The 18,613-nt window shown below is 45.2% G+C and overlaps 1 protein-coding gene across 1 annotated transcript in view; it reads left to right on the forward strand.

Moving 5' to 3' along the window:
• roraa (RAR-related orphan receptor A, paralog a) overlaps positions 1 to 18,613 on the forward strand; it is a 280,549-nt gene that overhangs the window by 258,337 nt on the left and 3,599 nt on the right. Inside the window, 9 exon segments of the mRNA XM_034685220.1 lie at positions 10,265 to 10,350; positions 11,744 to 11,885; positions 14,391 to 14,450; positions 14,453 to 14,785; positions 15,421 to 15,542; positions 15,637 to 15,769; positions 16,766 to 16,873; positions 17,837 to 17,947; positions 18,162 to 18,274. Of these exon segments, the coding sequence (XP_034541111.1) occupies positions 10,265 to 10,350; positions 11,744 to 11,885; positions 14,391 to 14,450; positions 14,453 to 14,785; positions 15,421 to 15,542; positions 15,637 to 15,769; positions 16,766 to 16,873; positions 17,837 to 17,947; positions 18,162 to 18,274 (1,208 nt within the window).

Here is an 18,613-nt window from a genome sequence, read left to right on the forward strand (position 1 = left end):
CTAATGAATGTGCCTGAGGGGGTCCCACAGGGGGCTCCACTTCACCCCTCATTAGGCGGGGGTGCTGCCTGTGCCTTCATACTGAGGAGCAACCTCCTGGAGAGGGGGCCTCCCACTTCATCTGAACGTCCCACGCTCCCCCTGCCCCGGACCACTGGACTGCACTGTCTGGATCCCTCTTTCTCTCTTTCAATCCTTCCCTGCTTCCTCTTTTTCTCTCTCATCCCAGAGCGGCTCGTCTTATAGCCGCAGACCAGGGATGAGAGGGCAGTCCAGGCTCCTAATGTCATTTTAATGGCCTTATTTGGTCGGTTGTGGTCGTGATTTATTGCTTTACGCTCACCTCCAATGTCCTCATAGATGTCTACTTGACTCTCTTTTTCACAAGTGAAAGACTATTTTGTTATTGATCTCTCAATGAGGAACAAGTTGAAAAACTTACCAGAAGATGATTGAAATCTACATTTTTCCCCCTAACCATCCCATCTTCATTGTGATGGGAGCACAGAGAGACAGACAAGCCGTGTAGCGGCATTTTTAGCATTAAGAAGGATGGAGTGGAGAGCAGTTGAGGGCCTGATGTCCTGCTCTGGCTCAGAAGTTTCCCTCATAGTGCAGCGCTGTAAATACCCACTCTCATGTGGAAAATATTGACAGCTTCCTGTCATTAATGAAGCAACAAAGCGAGACAATTCCTGGCTGTTGTGAGGCAGCGGGAAGAGAGAAAGAGAGGGAGCTGTGCACCGGCTGTCAGCTGACTCGGTGAGCCTTTGCATGGCTGCAGAGCAGGCTGAAGAGCTGATTGTTATTCCAGGGCTTTTGGGATGTGTTTATGCAATCATTAATCTTGGCTCTTGTTTATTTGCCTGGGATTAGAGAACCGCGGTGCATTCACCGGCAGTCAGGGAGGCCGGTTCACCCAAAGGTAGAAGCTAGCAAGCGCTCGGGCCTTCCACTGTACCGCAGAGCAAAGTGTGCAAGGAGGGGAAGCATGCTTTGCGCATGGCTGCTTAATCCTGCCATGTTAAACAAAACCAGGCCAGTGTTTGTAGGACTGTGAAAACAGCAGTGCAGGGGGAATGCGCCTCACATGCTGTAAGCAGTCTGTGAACTCTGTGTGGCAGTAGACACTCCTTGTGCACCCCTGTCGTCTAGGAATGCCTTTCATACGGTCTACTACATGTGGAGGGCGACAGCAGAGGAGTGTCCCAGCTGTTCCCTGATAAAAATGATGGTTGTCGTCTTTGGATTCAGTTCAAAATTCTGAAAATCATGCTTCCAAAACAAGCTTTAACTCATTTAAATTGTTTTATTTTGGTGACAATTTATGTTGGGTAGATCCAGCAAGTGCATGTATGAGCTGGTACATTTTCTGATTTATTTAAAAAGTTTCATCACAACACCTGGAGATGTGATGTCTTCACTCGACAGCGAACATACAGCTTTAGATTATATAAACATGTAATTAGCTTCAAAGCCCTTTGAATTACACATTCATTACATATAATGTTGCAAATAGAGTGACCTATTAGTGTCTAACTAACACTTAGGCAAGCTATTGAAATTCATTGCCTCAGCCTGCTCATCCTGGCCCTGATACTGCCAAGAGCAAAATAAATAAACAGATTGATTTTTTAAAGATGCTCTGCAAATTTTCTCACAAGTAAATATTTAACATGGTCATGATCATAACATTTCCCTTTAATCATTTGAACATTTAGTAGCATGGAGGATGAATGATGCATGGGGGAAGTGCTCGCAGTCACTTATTAAGAAACTAATAGCCAAGGGTACTATATATGGATTAGATAATGGCTCGGTCTCGCTTTAATTTGCTCTCTGCACCTGTGAGAGTGGGCTATGGAAATCTTTGAAGGCCAAATGTTAGTGCTTTGAGTGTGCGCTTGCACAAAAGAGGAGAAAACACAAGGAGAAAACAAAAGTGGTCCAGGTAAAAGCAGAAAACCGCACAGCCAGCAAGGCTTCCTCGGAGAAAGCGCCTCTTCTTTGCCATGACACCGGTGATCTGTGGAAAGGTTGGGTGCCTCTAGTTTCAGCTCTATCAGGCTGTGGATCTTTGAGCAGCAGGATTCAGTATCCCAGCTAATGTAACAAGGCTCATTTGTCTCAATCACACGTCCCTGGAAGTATCGGCTGGCCATCGATGTCATTCATCTTCCCTGTCCTTGCCTGCTCTTTTTCAGCTGATGAAAACCAAAGACCTTCAAAGGAGAATGGCGGATCTGTTGTAAAAAGTGCTCATCAGCCCCGGCTGTAAAAACTGTTGAGTGACGGAGGTGCTGTGAGGAGCGTTCATAAAACTCGAAAACAATACCCTTTCCACAATTCATTAGAGGTAGATAGGTTTGCACACGTTTGGCAGCAGGCTTTTAATTTTGAGATTTGTTTTCACACTTCTTCAGCACATTGTCACTGAGCAGTGGAAAAAAAATGTTTTACCTTGGCTCTTCCGTGAGCAGTTGTTTTGTCCACAACCTCTGTGACTACACACCTGCTGCAGAGACATTTGGCAGTCATGTCAGAACATTGCTATAAAACAAGAGTCAAGTTTTTTTATTATCATTATTTTCTCAATATTTCATTCACAAAACCACAACACACAAAATATGCTCACTGTTTATACAGCCATGGCTATTCTGAGAACAAAGAAAGATTCAAATGCAGTAAAAAAAATCATAAAATATAGATATGAATCTTATTTAAAAGCTCTTCTGAGTTCTTCAGGATTTTTTTTCCATGATCTGGCTTCTGTTATAAAAGGAATAATTCAGGATGTTGTGCACTGATATATAATACAGATGGACAGGTTGCAGCATAGACTCCCATAATGCTTAGCAGGTCTTTGCATAAGTATAATGTTACCTGTACCTTACACGCTTACATCAGCAAAACACTGTTACATAGGAGAATTGAGTTACATAATGAATAAAACATATTAAGACATCGTTTTTTCTTTAAGAGAGAGAGATATTTTATGATGTCATCGCTGTCATGATAAGTTCATTTTCTTTCTCCTCTCCAAAAAAATTGATTTCAAATGTTTTGGAAAACCGCTCAGCACTAAATCCATTAACACATGTGCTGCCCCCCCCCCCCCCCCCCCCCCTTGCACAGAGCTAGCTTCATGATGTCAGCTCCAATGGAAACACTGACTCGCTCCATAACTGCAGGCTTACGCCGAGCTTCCCTCTTCGATGGAGCAAATCAAGATCATGATTACTATCTGGCCCGTGCAGCCGGTCTGCGTTGTCTGGAAACATGTTTTCCTAAGGAGACCACAGAGGGACAATTACTGTCAGCTGAACTATTCAGCCTGCTCTCCATGTGTGTTCTGGCTGTGTGCCCCTGACCCACTGACCCTGAGCAGCGGCATGAGACTGGACCTCCAGCCCCCTCTTTTTTTTTTTTTCCATCCCCTCACATCCCCACGTCTCCCCTCCTAAATCCACCCTAACTAAGGCTTACAAATATGCACTTTGCAAATGTCTGAAATAGACACATAAAATTCTCTTTCTGCATAGTCTGTCCTGCCTCTGGCAAAATGAGCGAGCAGGAAGTTGTATGGATGTAAGTTTTGATTTCTTTGTATTCAAAACCCACAGCAGAATCCTAGTTGTCTCACAGAAATGCATACTATACTGCAATTACAGGAGGAAGGAAGTTGGACAGTATGGCAGTAGCAAATTCCCTGGTGTAATGGAACAAGGCTCTTTGTTGTTATGTAAAGGTTTCTGCGTGTAATTGCAGTGGATGTTTTGAAGGATTCATTATTTATATATTCCTGTGTTTTTCTAAAGGAGCCTTCTAGGCTGCCGTCCCTGCAGGGAGATGTGGGGCTGCAGGGTGCTTAACTTCATCACTGTACCACAATCAGGGCTGTAACCAGCGCCTGCTTGGTTCAGGTGACCCAGGCTGAAGGTTCAGAGGCGCCACACAATCCTCAGCCAAAATCTTAGAATTCTAACAGCAGCTCCTGCACCAGTCAATCAGTCGGTCCTGTGTGATTTCAGCCTCAGTGATTTTGAGTTTTGGTGCATCCCATTGCCTTTTTTCACCGTGCATGAGTAAAGAAAACAATGCAAAAGCAACTCTGGCTCAGACTTACAATGTAAAAACTTCTCTTCCGCTTCACAAATGTGTATCATTACAACAGACAGGGTGTATCACATTTGAATTTATGACGGGACCGAACCAAATGATCTAAATAGTTAGACAAAGCATGTAAATATTTGCAACACACATTTCTTATTCAGCTCTCATGGCTCTCTATGACTAACTAGGGGCTGGTAGAATGCATAAGTGAGTGCTGTCTACAGATCGTATTTTGCCATCAGAGTAAACAGTGTGAGCCTCTTTTCCTCCCGGCACACATGTGCGCCCGCCCGCACGCACACGCTCACACACACAGAAGGGGCGTGCCCTCCGGTCCCCAGCACCCATGCACAACTTCACTTGTCACCCGCAGTCACAGACAAGAAGGGGAAAGGTGGGAGGGGTGGGGGGGTGAATAGAGGGAGGTAAGGAGAGATGGGGAGAGAGATTTGAGCTCAGGTGGGGCAGACAAGGGAGGGGAGAGGAGCGCCGCACACATGCTACCCTTCATGGTGCTCGTCTGCTCGGTAAACCCAGGCTTTTGTTGTTTCCCCTAGAGTGCAGGCGCGCAGACTCCCAGTCAGGAAGCTCGTCAATCTTTGCCACAACAGCACATAAATTAGTGCCCAAATTACTGTTACACTGGTGGAGAAAGAGACACAGAGAGAGATGTCTTGTGCTGTAGTTTGGGAATACATCTTCCCCCTCTTCAGCTCTCCCTTCATAGAGGGTGTCAGAATGCACTTCAATAAAACAGTCAAGTAAATACAGGCAGAGACATGAAGAGAGAAGCACTGCTGTGTTCTACAGGCATCTGGAGTTGGGCAGTGTTGAAATATTAATAGGCCTCACACACAAACAAACACAGAGATGTACGCATGAGTTCATCCAAAAAGCAGCCCAGGGCGATGGTCCAGACCTGAGCTTCAGCAAAGTCACTGCACTGCTACGGAGGAATAATAGGGAGAGGCTTAAAGAGCCGTCTTTTGAAACGGAAATATCTCTTCAAATGTAGCTGGTCTCTGGTGAAGGGGGATCACAGCTTAGGCAGCTAAATGATTGGGGGGGGGGGGGGGAATTAGCAAAGAAGCAACATAGAGACATCAGAATGTGTCAATTATGTTGCTGTAATCCCTGCGGTCAGATTTTTTTTGTTGACTTCAGCATGTTTATAGGTTGAATGGAATGATGATATAGAGTTCTGGTCTGCAGGTGAATTTTCTGTACATATCTGTACACATTTTTTGCGCGTCAAACCTGCAAATGTCATTAGAGCAGTGCTGTGGTATTATGCCAGCATATGCGGTCCCTAAACAAATAGCACATTTATACTGTTCAGCCTGTGTTGTCATGCCACCACTGTCCTTTTGCTGCTGACATTCAAATAACCTTTCTTCTGCTGCATAAATGGGAATAAAAAGTATTGTGTTGCTGCAACTTCACATGGCAGCAGAACCCTGGCAGATGAAAAGAGGCAGAATTGTGATTCCAGCTCTTGTTAAGCTGTCGTCTCTCTACAGCTAGATCTGACTGCCATGGGTATCTGTTTAGAGAAGACTCTGTTATCAAGCGACAGCTGATCTCCAGCACCAAATGGGGGGAGTTCATGTAGCTGAAACGCATGGCAGCATATGATGATGGAGGAGCATTATGTAGTGCACATTTGCCAGACAGTTCATGCTTCCCCTTACAGCTTGTGAGTTAACCTTTCATTAATCTGCTTCTGTTTAACAGTCCCCACATCCGGCCTGTGATCCCTTCATAAGCATTTGTTTGGTTTTGTTGCAAAATATTTTTTAAAAGTGGAATGTATTAACACATTTTGTCTGATGAGGGAGGAATTGTTAATCTGTTCATAATGCTGCACCCTGTCCAGTTCCTTACATAATCTCTGACATGAGCCCACTGGCTTGCGTCACTCTGTCATTGACAGCTGTCAACACACAGCCAGACACACACACTCACATTCGAACACCATCATGCACAGTGAACAGCAAATGTGTTTTTGCTCCAACTGCGTCACATGCTTTCTACCGGAGGGATGTGCGATTTTAATTGAGCCCATGAAAATAAAACGATCTGCGTATGCACAGCACAGCACAGCACAGCACAGGAGCCTCGATTTCAGACCTCGTCTATCATGAATCATCAAGCCATGAGAAAATGATTTAATGGTCCAATCGAGTAATGGGTTAAGCTCTCAGCATTATGACGGTGGCCTGGGCATGGGTCTGTAATGTAAGGGATAATCTTAATCCTTGGACGTTATGTCAGTAGTCCAAGGGTTCAGTGGGAACAACCAGGAGATTTTCACGAGTGATTTTCCATGTTTGCACAAGCCTGTGGGATTTTCACTTGTGTTTGATTTTTCTGTGCATGTCACCAGCTTGCTATATTGAACACTTTAGCAACTTAATCCAAAAAGTGTGAGAGCAATTACAGAACGATTACTGGAAACTGCATCTCAAATGTTTATTTTCACTACTGCAGTTAAAATGAGCGGATACGGCTCAGTGCACACTTGTATATTTCACACAAATCTACACTGTATGAGTTTCAGGATTTTTCTAATGCATGGTGAATGACATTTAACATGATTGAATGGAGCAATATTATATCTGCATTACATATGGAGGAATTGTTCTGCCTATATGATGCTTATAGTCAAATAATGTGTGACAGGGCCGCTGTATCTGTGAGTGAGCTTGGCACATTGTTCTGAGTGTTAACATTTGACTGTCAGTTTCCAGGTCTTTGATAGCATTGTGTGGCTTTAGCCATGGGTTAATCTCGGGGCTGTGGAGAAGACAGTGAAGGGCACTGGGTGAACATGCAGAGGCCTCGCTGCCCTATTGTACATGTGCTCTGAGTGACGCGTCATCCCCTCAAAGGGCCTGCTACTGTGGTGAATCAGTGTCCTTGAACCGCTCAACCGCAGACAGACAAAGAGCAAGCTTTAGCATTCGGCTCGACTGTCTCCCCTCTCTACCATGCCCATTGTCCGAGACGCCCACGCCAGGCTGCAGTGCTGCAAACAGGAAATCAGTCTTGAGCCTCGCTGTCCAGCTCTTCTGGTTATGTGTGTGGCGTGATTGTGCTGCAGCGTGATTCACACATAATCTCGGCGTCTCAGCAGGTGTCTTTGAAGTGGCCTACGTGCAGAGGCCATCTCACAGTGCTGTGAGGAGCGGCAGGCTGCTGGGATGGGCTTTAGCATGGCTGCCGGTCTAACTGTGCCTGGCTTTGAAGTAGTAACAGAGCAGGCAGGGCTGGCTGGCAGGAGAGCGGGCAGGCAGGCAGGCAGGCAGGCAGGGAGGCGCGGGTGAATGGGATCAGTGGCACCGCACTGGTCAGGCTCAGGCGAGCCAGCAGCTGCCTGTTTCACACCAAGAGGCAGTTAACACCGCAGCTCATGTCAATAGATATTGACTGCCAGATTGGGAGTGCTTATGAGTGCGGGCCTTTTTGTTTGACTGACTCCCCTGTGTGAATTCAGTTTAAATCATCCTCAGTGTCTGAAGGGTAGCTTAGAGGGCCAGATGACCAGTCACTCAAGAGGACATGTTGCACAGTCATACAGATTTACAAATATTGACTCCGGCTGATGATGTAGGTGACTTCATAGTGTATTTCATCTCCATTGTGTCACTGCTCTGTATAATTCTCCTTCACTCCACTCTCCACATCCTTTTGAAAGCAGCTTATCCTAGTGTGGAAATAACTATATGTTCAGACTGAGGTCTTTTCTCTCACAGGAAACCAAAGAGCCTGCCTCAGCCGGCCCCGAGACAAACCCTTTTTACTGCTGAGTGCACTGAGCATCCAGGGCTTGTGCAGCGGTGGAGGGAGAGGGTGTTAGCTGGTGAGGCTGTGTGCACTCAGGGCCTTCCTACTGCAGATAGGGCTTTGTGAGGCGTGCTCGTGTATGCGTATGCCCTGCCCGGCCTGGCATCCCCGCGTCTCTACTCCCACTGCTTTCACCTGATGTGGCACAGCCTCTGTCAGGCCTGAGCAAGCACCCAGCCAGCTCTGCTTCTTCAGGAGAGATGAAGGCATCTCACAGCTATGCTGTGGGGGTGGGGAAGCTAGCAGCAGCCTAAGCCTGGAGCTATCAGAGGCTGGAGCTCAGAGCCAAAAGCCGGTGGGCTGGATGGGGTGGGTGGAAGCTTGGCTTAACTTGGCAAGACAACCATAGCCACAGCCCTGCACTGCCACCCAATGGCCAGGCCGTGTCACTACAATCTTGAGTTCACCATAACCACAGCTAGTCATAATTACAGCACGCTTCAGTTGTTGTGAGTGCATGTCAGAACAAATTATGTAAGTAATGAGGCTGAAAATGCTAAAGGAGTCGAAACACACTGCACTGCTAATGCTCATGCAGGGAGAACACAAAAACAAACAATAGAGTGCACTCATACAGAGATAGACCTAACCGAAATAACAAGCCACTGTGCACAGTAAGGAAAAGATTAATTATAAATTAACCCTCTCAGTAAGGTTGTCACAGCCCACCTCCTGCCTGGATTTCACTCTAATCCGGGCCGACGAGGTGTGGTGCCCTCTATTGTATGTGCGAATCACAAATCGCAGGAGGTGTTGTCTGGAGGAGAATTATCTGTGCATGTTCTACCACTCCCTTTTGTTAATTTTACTAAAATGTAGGCTAATTCCATGTAAACATGGCCGGTCTTGTTGACTCCAGCAGCGCGAGGAGAACAGACACAGATTCCTGAATGAATAGTGTGGCTCTGGGGTTAGTGGATTAGAGGCTCTGTGTTAAGGGCCTCTCGCGGGCATGCCTCAGGGACAAGGACATTATCCACATGACACATTACAAGCTCTGAGGCAGATGATTAAAATGGGAAGGGATCGCTGGATTGAACCCCAGCAAGATAACTTTTGATGTGATCAAACTAGTTTAAAGAGGTTGGATGTTCAGGTTTAAGAGGGACATTTGAAGCTCTCACTTTTTGCAGAGAGACATTATAGCAGACAGCCAGGCCTAGCTGGAGGGGAGAGGCTGATGTAATACTTCGACATAGTGAATGTATCACCACTTTTTAAAATTATTATTATAATTTTTATTGCATCTTATTAAGGCAAAATTATAATATTCCTCCTCTAATTGGCATAGACATATGTTGCAACAGCTCCTCGTGCTCTGATTGGCTGGCTGCGTAGTTGGTTGGAGAAAACCATTACATCGTGAGAAAATATCCTGCGGTGATCTTTCCTCGATTCAGATCAGATAGCGGAGTTTTCGTCTGGCGCGGCACTGCACTGTTGGGATGGAGGGACTGAGATGTTGGAGAAGTGGAGGAGGGCTGTGAGATAGGGATCTCTAGAGGGAGAGAGAGATGGGGGAAGACTGAGAGAGGGGGGGGAGGGGATGTACTATCAGCGGCTGCAGTGATAAAGCAGAGAGCAGAGGGACAAGCTGGGAGTTCTGCGTCTCTGATGTCTGTGTGTTCTGTCTGTTCTGTTGCGTCGCCCTGTGGTCCGCTCCTGAAGAGAGAGGGCCAACGATGGATGAGGCCTGTCCTCTTTGTGCTTTTGTCCTCTATGGCGGGTGAATCACACGCCTGTCAACAGCACAACACCACAGCCAGACATACAGATGTACACACACAGTCACTGCCGAGGTTTCATCCAGCGCCATCCATGGTATGAGTCTCTGTGGCGTCATAGATGTACTCCTGGGGTTTTGGGGGTTTGGAGGTCTAAGTGGCTTCATGTAGTCAAGTTTTCCAACACAGAGTATGGGTAACCAAATGAGCCTTTGTCACCACACAAGGCTAAATTTACTACCAAGGTAGTTTTTTAAGGTTTTTGGGTTTGCTTATGTAAGTTGTGTTTGGGATGCAAATTGATACCATGTTTACATTAGTTGAGTAAGGGCTTAAATGGCCTCCTTCCCTGCACATAGACACACACACAGCTTTGTAAATATTCAGCTTATGCTGTGTCGAAGTGAGGATTCAAAAAAAAAAGAAACACCGAATGAGATGTTTTTAGCAGCACAGTGCTCTTTCATGTACCAACATGGATCCATGGTGAGGCTGTTGTACAGTGACTTGTGACAGCAAAATGTTGATGTTTTTTTTTTCTCTCCTCACATTTCTTTCATTCCCTTTTTTCTCGTCTGCAGCTCAAATCGAAATAATTCCCTGCAAGATCTGTGGAGACAAATCATCAGGCATCCATTATGGCGTGATAACATGTGAAGGCTGTAAGGTAAGCAACCAGAGACTTTGTGTGTGTATGTATGTGTGCGTGTGTCTGTGTGTGTCTGAGGGACAGGGGAGCTCAGAAAAAGGGAAGACAGGTAAAATTGAGGAGAGAAAGGAAGTTGCTTGCCAGGAATCAAAATGTTTGAACATGTGCCAAAGTTTGACGATGACTTCAGGAAGGGATTGCGGAGTGTAAACACACAGAGCATGATCATTAAAGTGGTCAAGCACCACAGAGGACATCACAGAAAAGCACAATTAGTAGGACAAAGTCATCCCTCTGCCATGCTCTGCCTTCCCTCCCAGGGACATGTCTTTTCACTGTATTATTTTTTCTTTTCTTTCTTTTTTTTTCTGCTACTGCTGCAGCTTGCTCTTCTTGAAATGAAATGATCAAAAGGAGAGTGCTTTGAATTATAGCAGATTGTTGGCTGTTTGCTACAGTGTTGCTTCCATTGAAGCCGCCTTTTGTACTGTTTCAAATGCACCAGCCATTCACTGTGAGGGGAATTTGTGCTTAGAGTGTATTCTTGTCCCCGTGCTTGTCACCAGGCACATCATTAGCATTCCTCAGCCAGCCTGCACCTTTGCTGTGCACTCCTATGAGTGTGTGTAAGAGAGAGAGAGAGAGAGAGAGAGAGAGAGAGAGAGAGAGAGAGAGGTTCCTATCAGCTAGTCTTCCCAGTGCTCCTCTCCCTCACACAGGAGCTGGAAGGAACAAAACACTAAAGAATAAACTGCTGAAATCTATCTTTAATGATTGCTAATTAGTCCAAGGCAGAGAGGCCTTTAATGATATGTGTGAGTAAAAAAAGTTTGGACCATAAATCATAGCATTATTAAAGAGTGCTGCTTGTCACTAGCAGTTATAGCCTGTTTCCATAATAGCTTCCATTATAAAGCAACTTGGCAGCTGTCAGCTGTTTTCTTGTAATTAAACAGCCAATGAGCAGCTAATTAGACATATGTGTATGGAGCAGTAGAGTGGGGCATGTTAATGATGTGCTGGAATCAATTCATTAAGTCAAAGGATGAGGAATCCAGTCGGTGTGCCCTCGCAATCCTTTAGCACTGCACATGCCAGCGTTGCGTTAATCAACACTAATAACCCTGCTGAAGAAAAATACCAGCCACTGTTATCAGTCCTACCCAAACACACCTCCCTCCTGCTGCACACACTTGTGAAACACAGCGCTCCAACAGCCAGGAAAATACCAGCGCACAAGTGTTATAATCTAATCTGTTTGTTAGCAGTTCAATAATATCAACAATAGAAACTCAATGAATCGCCATCAATCACACATTTGAAGACATGAATTGATCATGTCAGTCCCCAGATCATTTTTTTACTACCCTCAGGGGTTTCATCCAGTAACCGGACGTGTTTCCATCCACAGGGCTTCTTCAGGAGGAGTCAGCAGAGCAATGCAGCCTACTCCTGCCCCCGTCAGAAGAACTGCCTGATTGACCGCACCAGCCGCAACCGCTGCCAGCACTGCCGGCTGCAGAAGTGCCTGGCAGTGGGCATGTCCAGAGATGGTGAGTGCTTGATGGTAAAGGTAGGAGGATGGAGGGGGTGGTGGTGAGGGGTGTGAGGAGCGGTGAAGAGCCCAAGAGGTTCAAAATCAAACACTTTGTGGGCAAGAATCCGCTCTGCTGAAGTGCCTTTAGACGAGTGCTTCAGAGATGCTGTTGTGGACTCTAGCTCATGGGGATCAAATATTAGATGTCAATATTCTATGAACTATTGCTAGTGCATATTAGGGACCCATTATTTAGTTTGTTTATTTTATAATTAGTGTGGATTGGATTCAAAGACTCAAGCATGTAAATACAGTAATTCCAATACCAACTTTGGCATCCCACTTCAATGTTCATTAAAATACAGTATATAAACATACATATTACGTAAACCATAAAGAGACAAAATTAACAAAATACATGCAAGTAAATGGTGTCAGAAAGGAAAAGCTTGAATGTCAGAAACCACTGTTTATCCATCAATTTATATGATATCAAAATTCTGGATTCTCTGTATTGTTGAATACTTGAGGGGCAGACCAAACAGGCGCAGATAATTAATGCCAATATTATCAGACACAGCAGACTGACGGTGAACACAGGCTAAGACTTCACTCTATGTTCGTTGTCTTCCAGCACAGGTGAGTTCTTTGTCTGTGGACTAATTTGTTGCTGTGACAGAAACTAGGTTTGATGAAATAGAGGGTTGTTAGAGGTTGTCATTAGTGCTGCAGCAGCTGAGATGCAGTAATGGGAGCACACAGGTGGGGATGTGTGCTGGAGGAGCCCTGCTGTGCCAGGCTGGTCCAGACACACTAGTCCTGACTGGGCTGAGCTGAAAAGATTATACCAGACCAGAACAGATTCTGATTTTTTTTATTTATTTTTTTATTAATATTATTAAACCCACTGGCTGAACCCAGGCACCTGAAAACCAGTTCATACCAGCACAGATGCTTCTCTCCGCACACTACTTAGCGTTACACAAGCATACATACTGATGAATATGAATGAGCACGTAAATACATTAGCAGTTATAAATGCCTTTGCACAGCCACACACATTCTCACGTGCAAACACACACATGCACAAAAACACACATGGTCAGGACAGACGAAGGTGACTCTTGCCTTCGCTCAACACACCAGAGCCCATCTGCCTGCCCTCTCCTCAGTGTCGCTCCACTCGCTTTCCACTGAGCGTAGACAAACATACACACAAACAGACACGCACACACACACATACACAGTGTGACTGGCTGACATAGTGCCAGGACCCCAGAACTCTGGCCAAGGAGTCTCATTCTCAGCAACAGTGTTTAGTCTGGAAACCTTGAAACAGGAGGCAGCAGCTTAGCCTACCTAGCTTTGATTGGCCAGTAAACGCTTTGTCCCCTCCCACTTCTGTACCTATGAAGCGGTTTATTTTTGTTATTTAGTAACAGTACTGTGCTGCATTTCATTATGTCTAGTGGGGTAAGATGCTAACTGCGGGCATGTGGTTCTAATAGTAACATAGTGGTGGGTCACTGTGGCAGTGCAGGGCCCGAACTGACAAATGATCTCTGAAAGTGGCACGCAATTTAACTAATGAGCACAAAAATTCCCCAACTCAATCATTCCAAATTTTGTAGTTTCTTTGTTAAGTGAGTAACAGTTTTGCTAATAGGGTGAGATAATTTGATTTGCTCCAGAGCAGTTCCACTGTTTCTAGAACTTTCTACAAATGAGTGCTAGCATCATGAAAAAAAGACTGGGTATGAAGGAAAGCTTAAAAGATTTTATAAACTGGATAACTTATTTATTTATTAATACCAGTAAGTCAAATGTTAGGACTCAACTATAGAATGCATCTTTTCTCCCTCCTGTTATGTTCGTTTCTCTGGAACAGCAATAATGTTCCTGGGTCAATTTGACCCAAGAACCTCAATTATCCAAAAGTGTCAGAACCCCAAAAAATCCAAATACACATATTTAAAATCTAATTTTTTAACTCCATTACTAACCATTTAAATCAAGATTTAGTCCATTGATGTTCTTTAATCCTCAGATCATGCTTCAATGAGGATAACTCACTCGTTTTTCATTTCAATTAATATTAAAACTTTTTTTAATGTACATTGGAAAGCCCTAAATGTAATACAACAGTTTTACATGATTTGGATTTTTGTTTATTTTATTTTACATTTTGAATTTTTTTGTTTTATGAAGTGATGTTGATAAATTAACCACGACTCCTCTTCTGTCACATGCTGCCCAGATTTTTATGATGCATTTAGCTGGTTTGGAAGACATATCATATATTGCCTAAAACAGACTTTTAAAAGGGTCAATTTGACCCGCTTCATAACAGTAGGGTTAAAACAATCGTTATTCAACCCTTTATTTTATCAGTGAAAGTTTAAACTACTTTTTTCTAAGCAACTTATGCCACAAGGCCTCTAGCTGCTACCTTTTGGAAATATTTGGATTGATTATGATGTTAAACCAGACTCTGAAACATGTTTCTCTCTGCTTATATTAGCGGTGAAGTTCGGTCGCATGTCGAAGAAGCAGCGAGACAGCCTGTACGCTGAGGTCCAGAACACCGACTGCAGCAGCAGCAGCGCGACCACCAACAACAGCCTGGAGAGGCGGAGCCGCTCACACCCAGCTATGGCCTCTCAGCCAATGGACTCACAGAGCTCCACGACGACCTCAGCGGCTACATAGACGGTCACACCCCCGATGGCAGCAAACCAGACTCAGCGGTCAGCAGCTTCTACCTAGACATCCAGCCATCCCCTGACCAGTCAGGCCTGGATATCAACGGCATCAAGCCGGAGCCCATCTGCGACTTTGCCCCCGGCTCTGGCTTCTTCCCTTACTGCTCCTTCACCAACGGAGAAACGTCCCCCACCGTGTCCATGGCTGAACTAGGTAAGAAGCAGGAGAGAGGCAGGGGGAGACAGGAGGAGAGACAGCAAAAAGGACGAGGGGGGAGAACAACTCAACCGTGGGGCAAACGACACAAAGGTTGCTTAAAATAGCAGGAGGTTTGGAGACTCATCTCCAGCACTCATTAAAAGAGCCTCTTTTTTTGTAATTAGTTTCCATTAATTAGGGCCAATCAGGATCCAGCAGGGCAGGCGTCTGGGGAAATCATTTTTTTAGGCTCCCCTGTGCCTAGGAACTCCTTTTAACAGATGTGTTTTCAAAACCATTTAAATTCTTATACTCAATATTTCTCTCTGAGAAAATGTGACCTTTGTTTGAGTGAGCAACGTGGTGCCCCTCCTCCTCTCCATGCATTTGTGTCATAACTAGATTGGCTTTGCCTCAACCTTAAGTTATGAGCTTCCTGCAGGCGGTAAAAGGAAATGTCAACAAGCCTTTTCCCAGTCAAAAAAAACCACGCGTATCCGCCTCTCCTCCTTCTTGAAATCTCAGTAAATAAATCTTCTTTTCCTGTGGCATATTTCATCAGCAGGGTCTTTGCTTTCACATAGCCTTGTGAGCAATATTCAGATCTTAACTGTGATCTTTTTTGGTGTGTGACGATGAATGTGTTGCAGAGCACCTGGCCCAGAACATCTCCAAGTCACACATGGAGACATGTCAGTACCTGAGGGAAGAGCTGCAGCAGATGACCTGGCAGGCCTTCCTGCAGGAGGAGGTGGAGAGCTACCAGAGCAAGGTAACATGACTACAACCACGACTACAGCAGTTAGACTAATCAAAACCATTGTTTAAAAGCAGATAACCCACTCTCTTGCCTCTCTGTTTCTTAGCCCCGGGAAGTCATGTGGCAGCTGTGTGCTATCAAAATAACAGAGGCCATTCAGTATGTGGTGGAGTTCGCCAAGCGCATCGACGGCTTCATGGAGCTGTGTCAGAATGATCAGATAGTGCTGCTGAAAGCAGGTATGACAGCCTGTCAACATGGCCCTGCTGCCGTCAAACTCACCCACCACCACCACCACCACTGCGCCCCCCCCCCCCCTCGGCATTGTCACAAGGGCGTAGCTGACCTGACTGCACAAAGCCCTCTTCTTCACACGCACAGACAGTGACACAGAGAGGAGACCCCACCCCTGCCTGTTTCCTCTCCCTGTTTCTGTCGCTCTCTATTCTCCTCTGTTCATTACATACAGTACTTAGTAGGGGTGGACACAGCATCAGATAAGCAGTGTGTCCCTTAGCTCAAGTAATACCTATCATGACGGCTGCCATTTCCCTTTCTCCTCCCTGACACCTACGATGTCTGCGTATTCATACTGCTCTCATGAAGACGTACTTACAGAATATTTAATGCAGCTCTGGCTCTGTGCACACACTGGCACCTATATTTATCCGCCAATACAAATCCTCTCACAGATACAAACATACAGCACATGCAGCAAACAAACACCTCCCTTGGGTCTCTCCCTGAGTATTATTTACATTAGCACAGCCAATATGAATAATGAAGTAAAGACTGAGATCCCTTGTCAGACATGACATTTTAAAACAGTAGCTCTTCCCTCAGAGGCAGTAATGGCTCCTGTTACATTTCTTGATCCTCTTATCCACTCCCACAGAGTGGTACAAATTGCAGGATGGGAAATATTCCCTACCTATCTTACTAAATAAAGCCTGAATGAATAAGCTGTGGAGCTACTAAATGAAGTGCAATTTTTACCTGGCATGTCATTGTGGAAGAATAGCCTTCTGTCTGTGATATTATCATCTGCAGAGGTGTTTCTTCCTCCCCTCTGATGGCAGGCTTCGTTTTTCAAAGCGGTTGTGATACTCATGTGTAGAGGAATAGCACAAAAGCACAATCATGTGTTTTGCATCCCTGACTGATGTGTAACTGTGGGGGGAGAAAAACAGAAACAAAGCTCAGATTCAGCATCTTGTTCCTGTCTGTCTCCACAGGCTCTTTGGAAGTTGTGTTTGTCAGAATGTGCCGTGCCTTTGACTCGCAAAACAACACAGTCTATTTTGATGGAAAGTATGCCGGACCTGATGTGTTCAAGTCATTAGGTAAGTGAAGTGTGTGCGTGTGTATGTGCATGTTTCAGTGAGTCTGGTTGTGTGTATTTGCCTGCTGCTGTGCTTCTATCAGTGTCTTGCGCCTTTTTTTATGGTGTAATAGCCAAAATTAGAGTCTGCTGTTCTACTCTGTACCATGCTGAAGGCCTGGAAGCAAACACTGAGTACTCATCCCAGCCTCACCTGGCATTGCTGTCTCTGCAACGGTTATTTATGGTAGAGCAGAGATGTTATTGAGCTTCTGCTGCATATGGCTCCTGTAACTGCGGAATAAATAAAGCCAGACGGCGCGTCTTTAGGGGGAGTGCTATCAAAACCATCATTGATAGTCTGACATAAAATATCTCACGCGAAAGCAAATAGGATTCGTGTTTGACTGCCATGACATTAGGAAGACTCTCCACCATGGATTTCCTCACATTTCAAGCTCCTTTTTGATGAAAAAATGTAAATAAGTCCCATAGTGCCAGTAAAAATGCTGAATTTTGTTTAGTGAGGCAAGTTTACCGTTCTTTATACCTCCCTGCTTGTGTGTGTTTATGTACATGTGCATGTGTATGTGTCTTAGAGTCCCAGTGTGTCCTGTTCTGCACTGAGGGGTCCACAGCGGGGGAGGTAGAGTGATGGGCCCCCCGAGCCGCGGTGGCATCCGCCTGTCTCTCTCTATTCCCGATAATTGATTTAACTAAAAGCCTCAATAGTGACCTCATTTTGGCTTGCATAACACCACCCAACTGCCAAAAGTGACTCGTCTGGGAGGCAAAACTCAGTAAAAGCATTGCCTGTTCTGCTTAAGACGCTCCCATGTGCTGTCAGCATGCCGCTCTTTTTTCATTCCTTCCCCCTTCCTCTCCCCCTCCCTGTGTGCCTCTCTCCCAATAAAGATCAAGAGTGAGTGTTGTTCTTTGGTCTTCCTCATCCTAAGCCCTCTTTCTGTGTCCTTTGCTGTGGCAGGCTGTGACGACTTGATCAGCTCCGTCTTCGAGTTTGGGAAAAACTTGTGTTCTATGCACCTGTCTGAGGATGAGATCGCCCTGTTCTCCGCCTTTGTGTTGATGTCTGCTGGTAGGTGTCACTCACAGTGCAAAGGGAAAGAAAGAGGCAGACACACATTCACCACGACACCGAGCGCTGTTGCCCTCCTGTTTTTCTCTATCAATTAATATCTTCCCCTGGTAACGCTACGGCATTGCTTTTCACATGAGCCAAGTTGACATTTGAAGACGCCTACATATGCACAGTACACTCAAAAAATATTGTGCGATGATTTACCTTTCAGACCGGTCTTGGCTTCAGGAGAAAGTGAAAGTGGAGAAACTCCAGCAGAAGATCCAGCTGGCGCTCCAGCACGTCCTGCAGAAGAACCACAGAGAGGATGGTATACTTACAAAGGTACAGAGCGATGCAGTGCACACTCCATCTATTATCCGTTAAATTGGCTGTCTGCTCAGCATGTTCTACTCTTGTAGTAATGTAATCTCCCACTGTTTAGGATCTTTATCTGCAGGCCATCAAGCATTTTTAGCACATTCATAATGTTACAAGAAATGCATCTTATCAGTAGACTGGTAGCAATTTATCAATTGTAGCAGCTCCATAATATGAAGTGTCAAGTTTTCCTTGTGCCTGAGTGCTTGTCTCAATATTTACAAGTCTGTTTGGCCCTGTGTGAGCGGGAATACACTGTAGGGAGGAATGTTTTTCACTACCACTGCTCCATGTCCTTGCCTC

Source organism: Notolabrus celidotus, chromosome 6 (assembly GCF_009762535.1).
Source record: "Notolabrus celidotus isolate fNotCel1 chromosome 6, fNotCel1.pri, whole genome shotgun sequence".
Taxonomy (NCBI): Eukaryota; Metazoa; Chordata; class Actinopteri; order Labriformes; family Labridae; genus Notolabrus; species Notolabrus celidotus.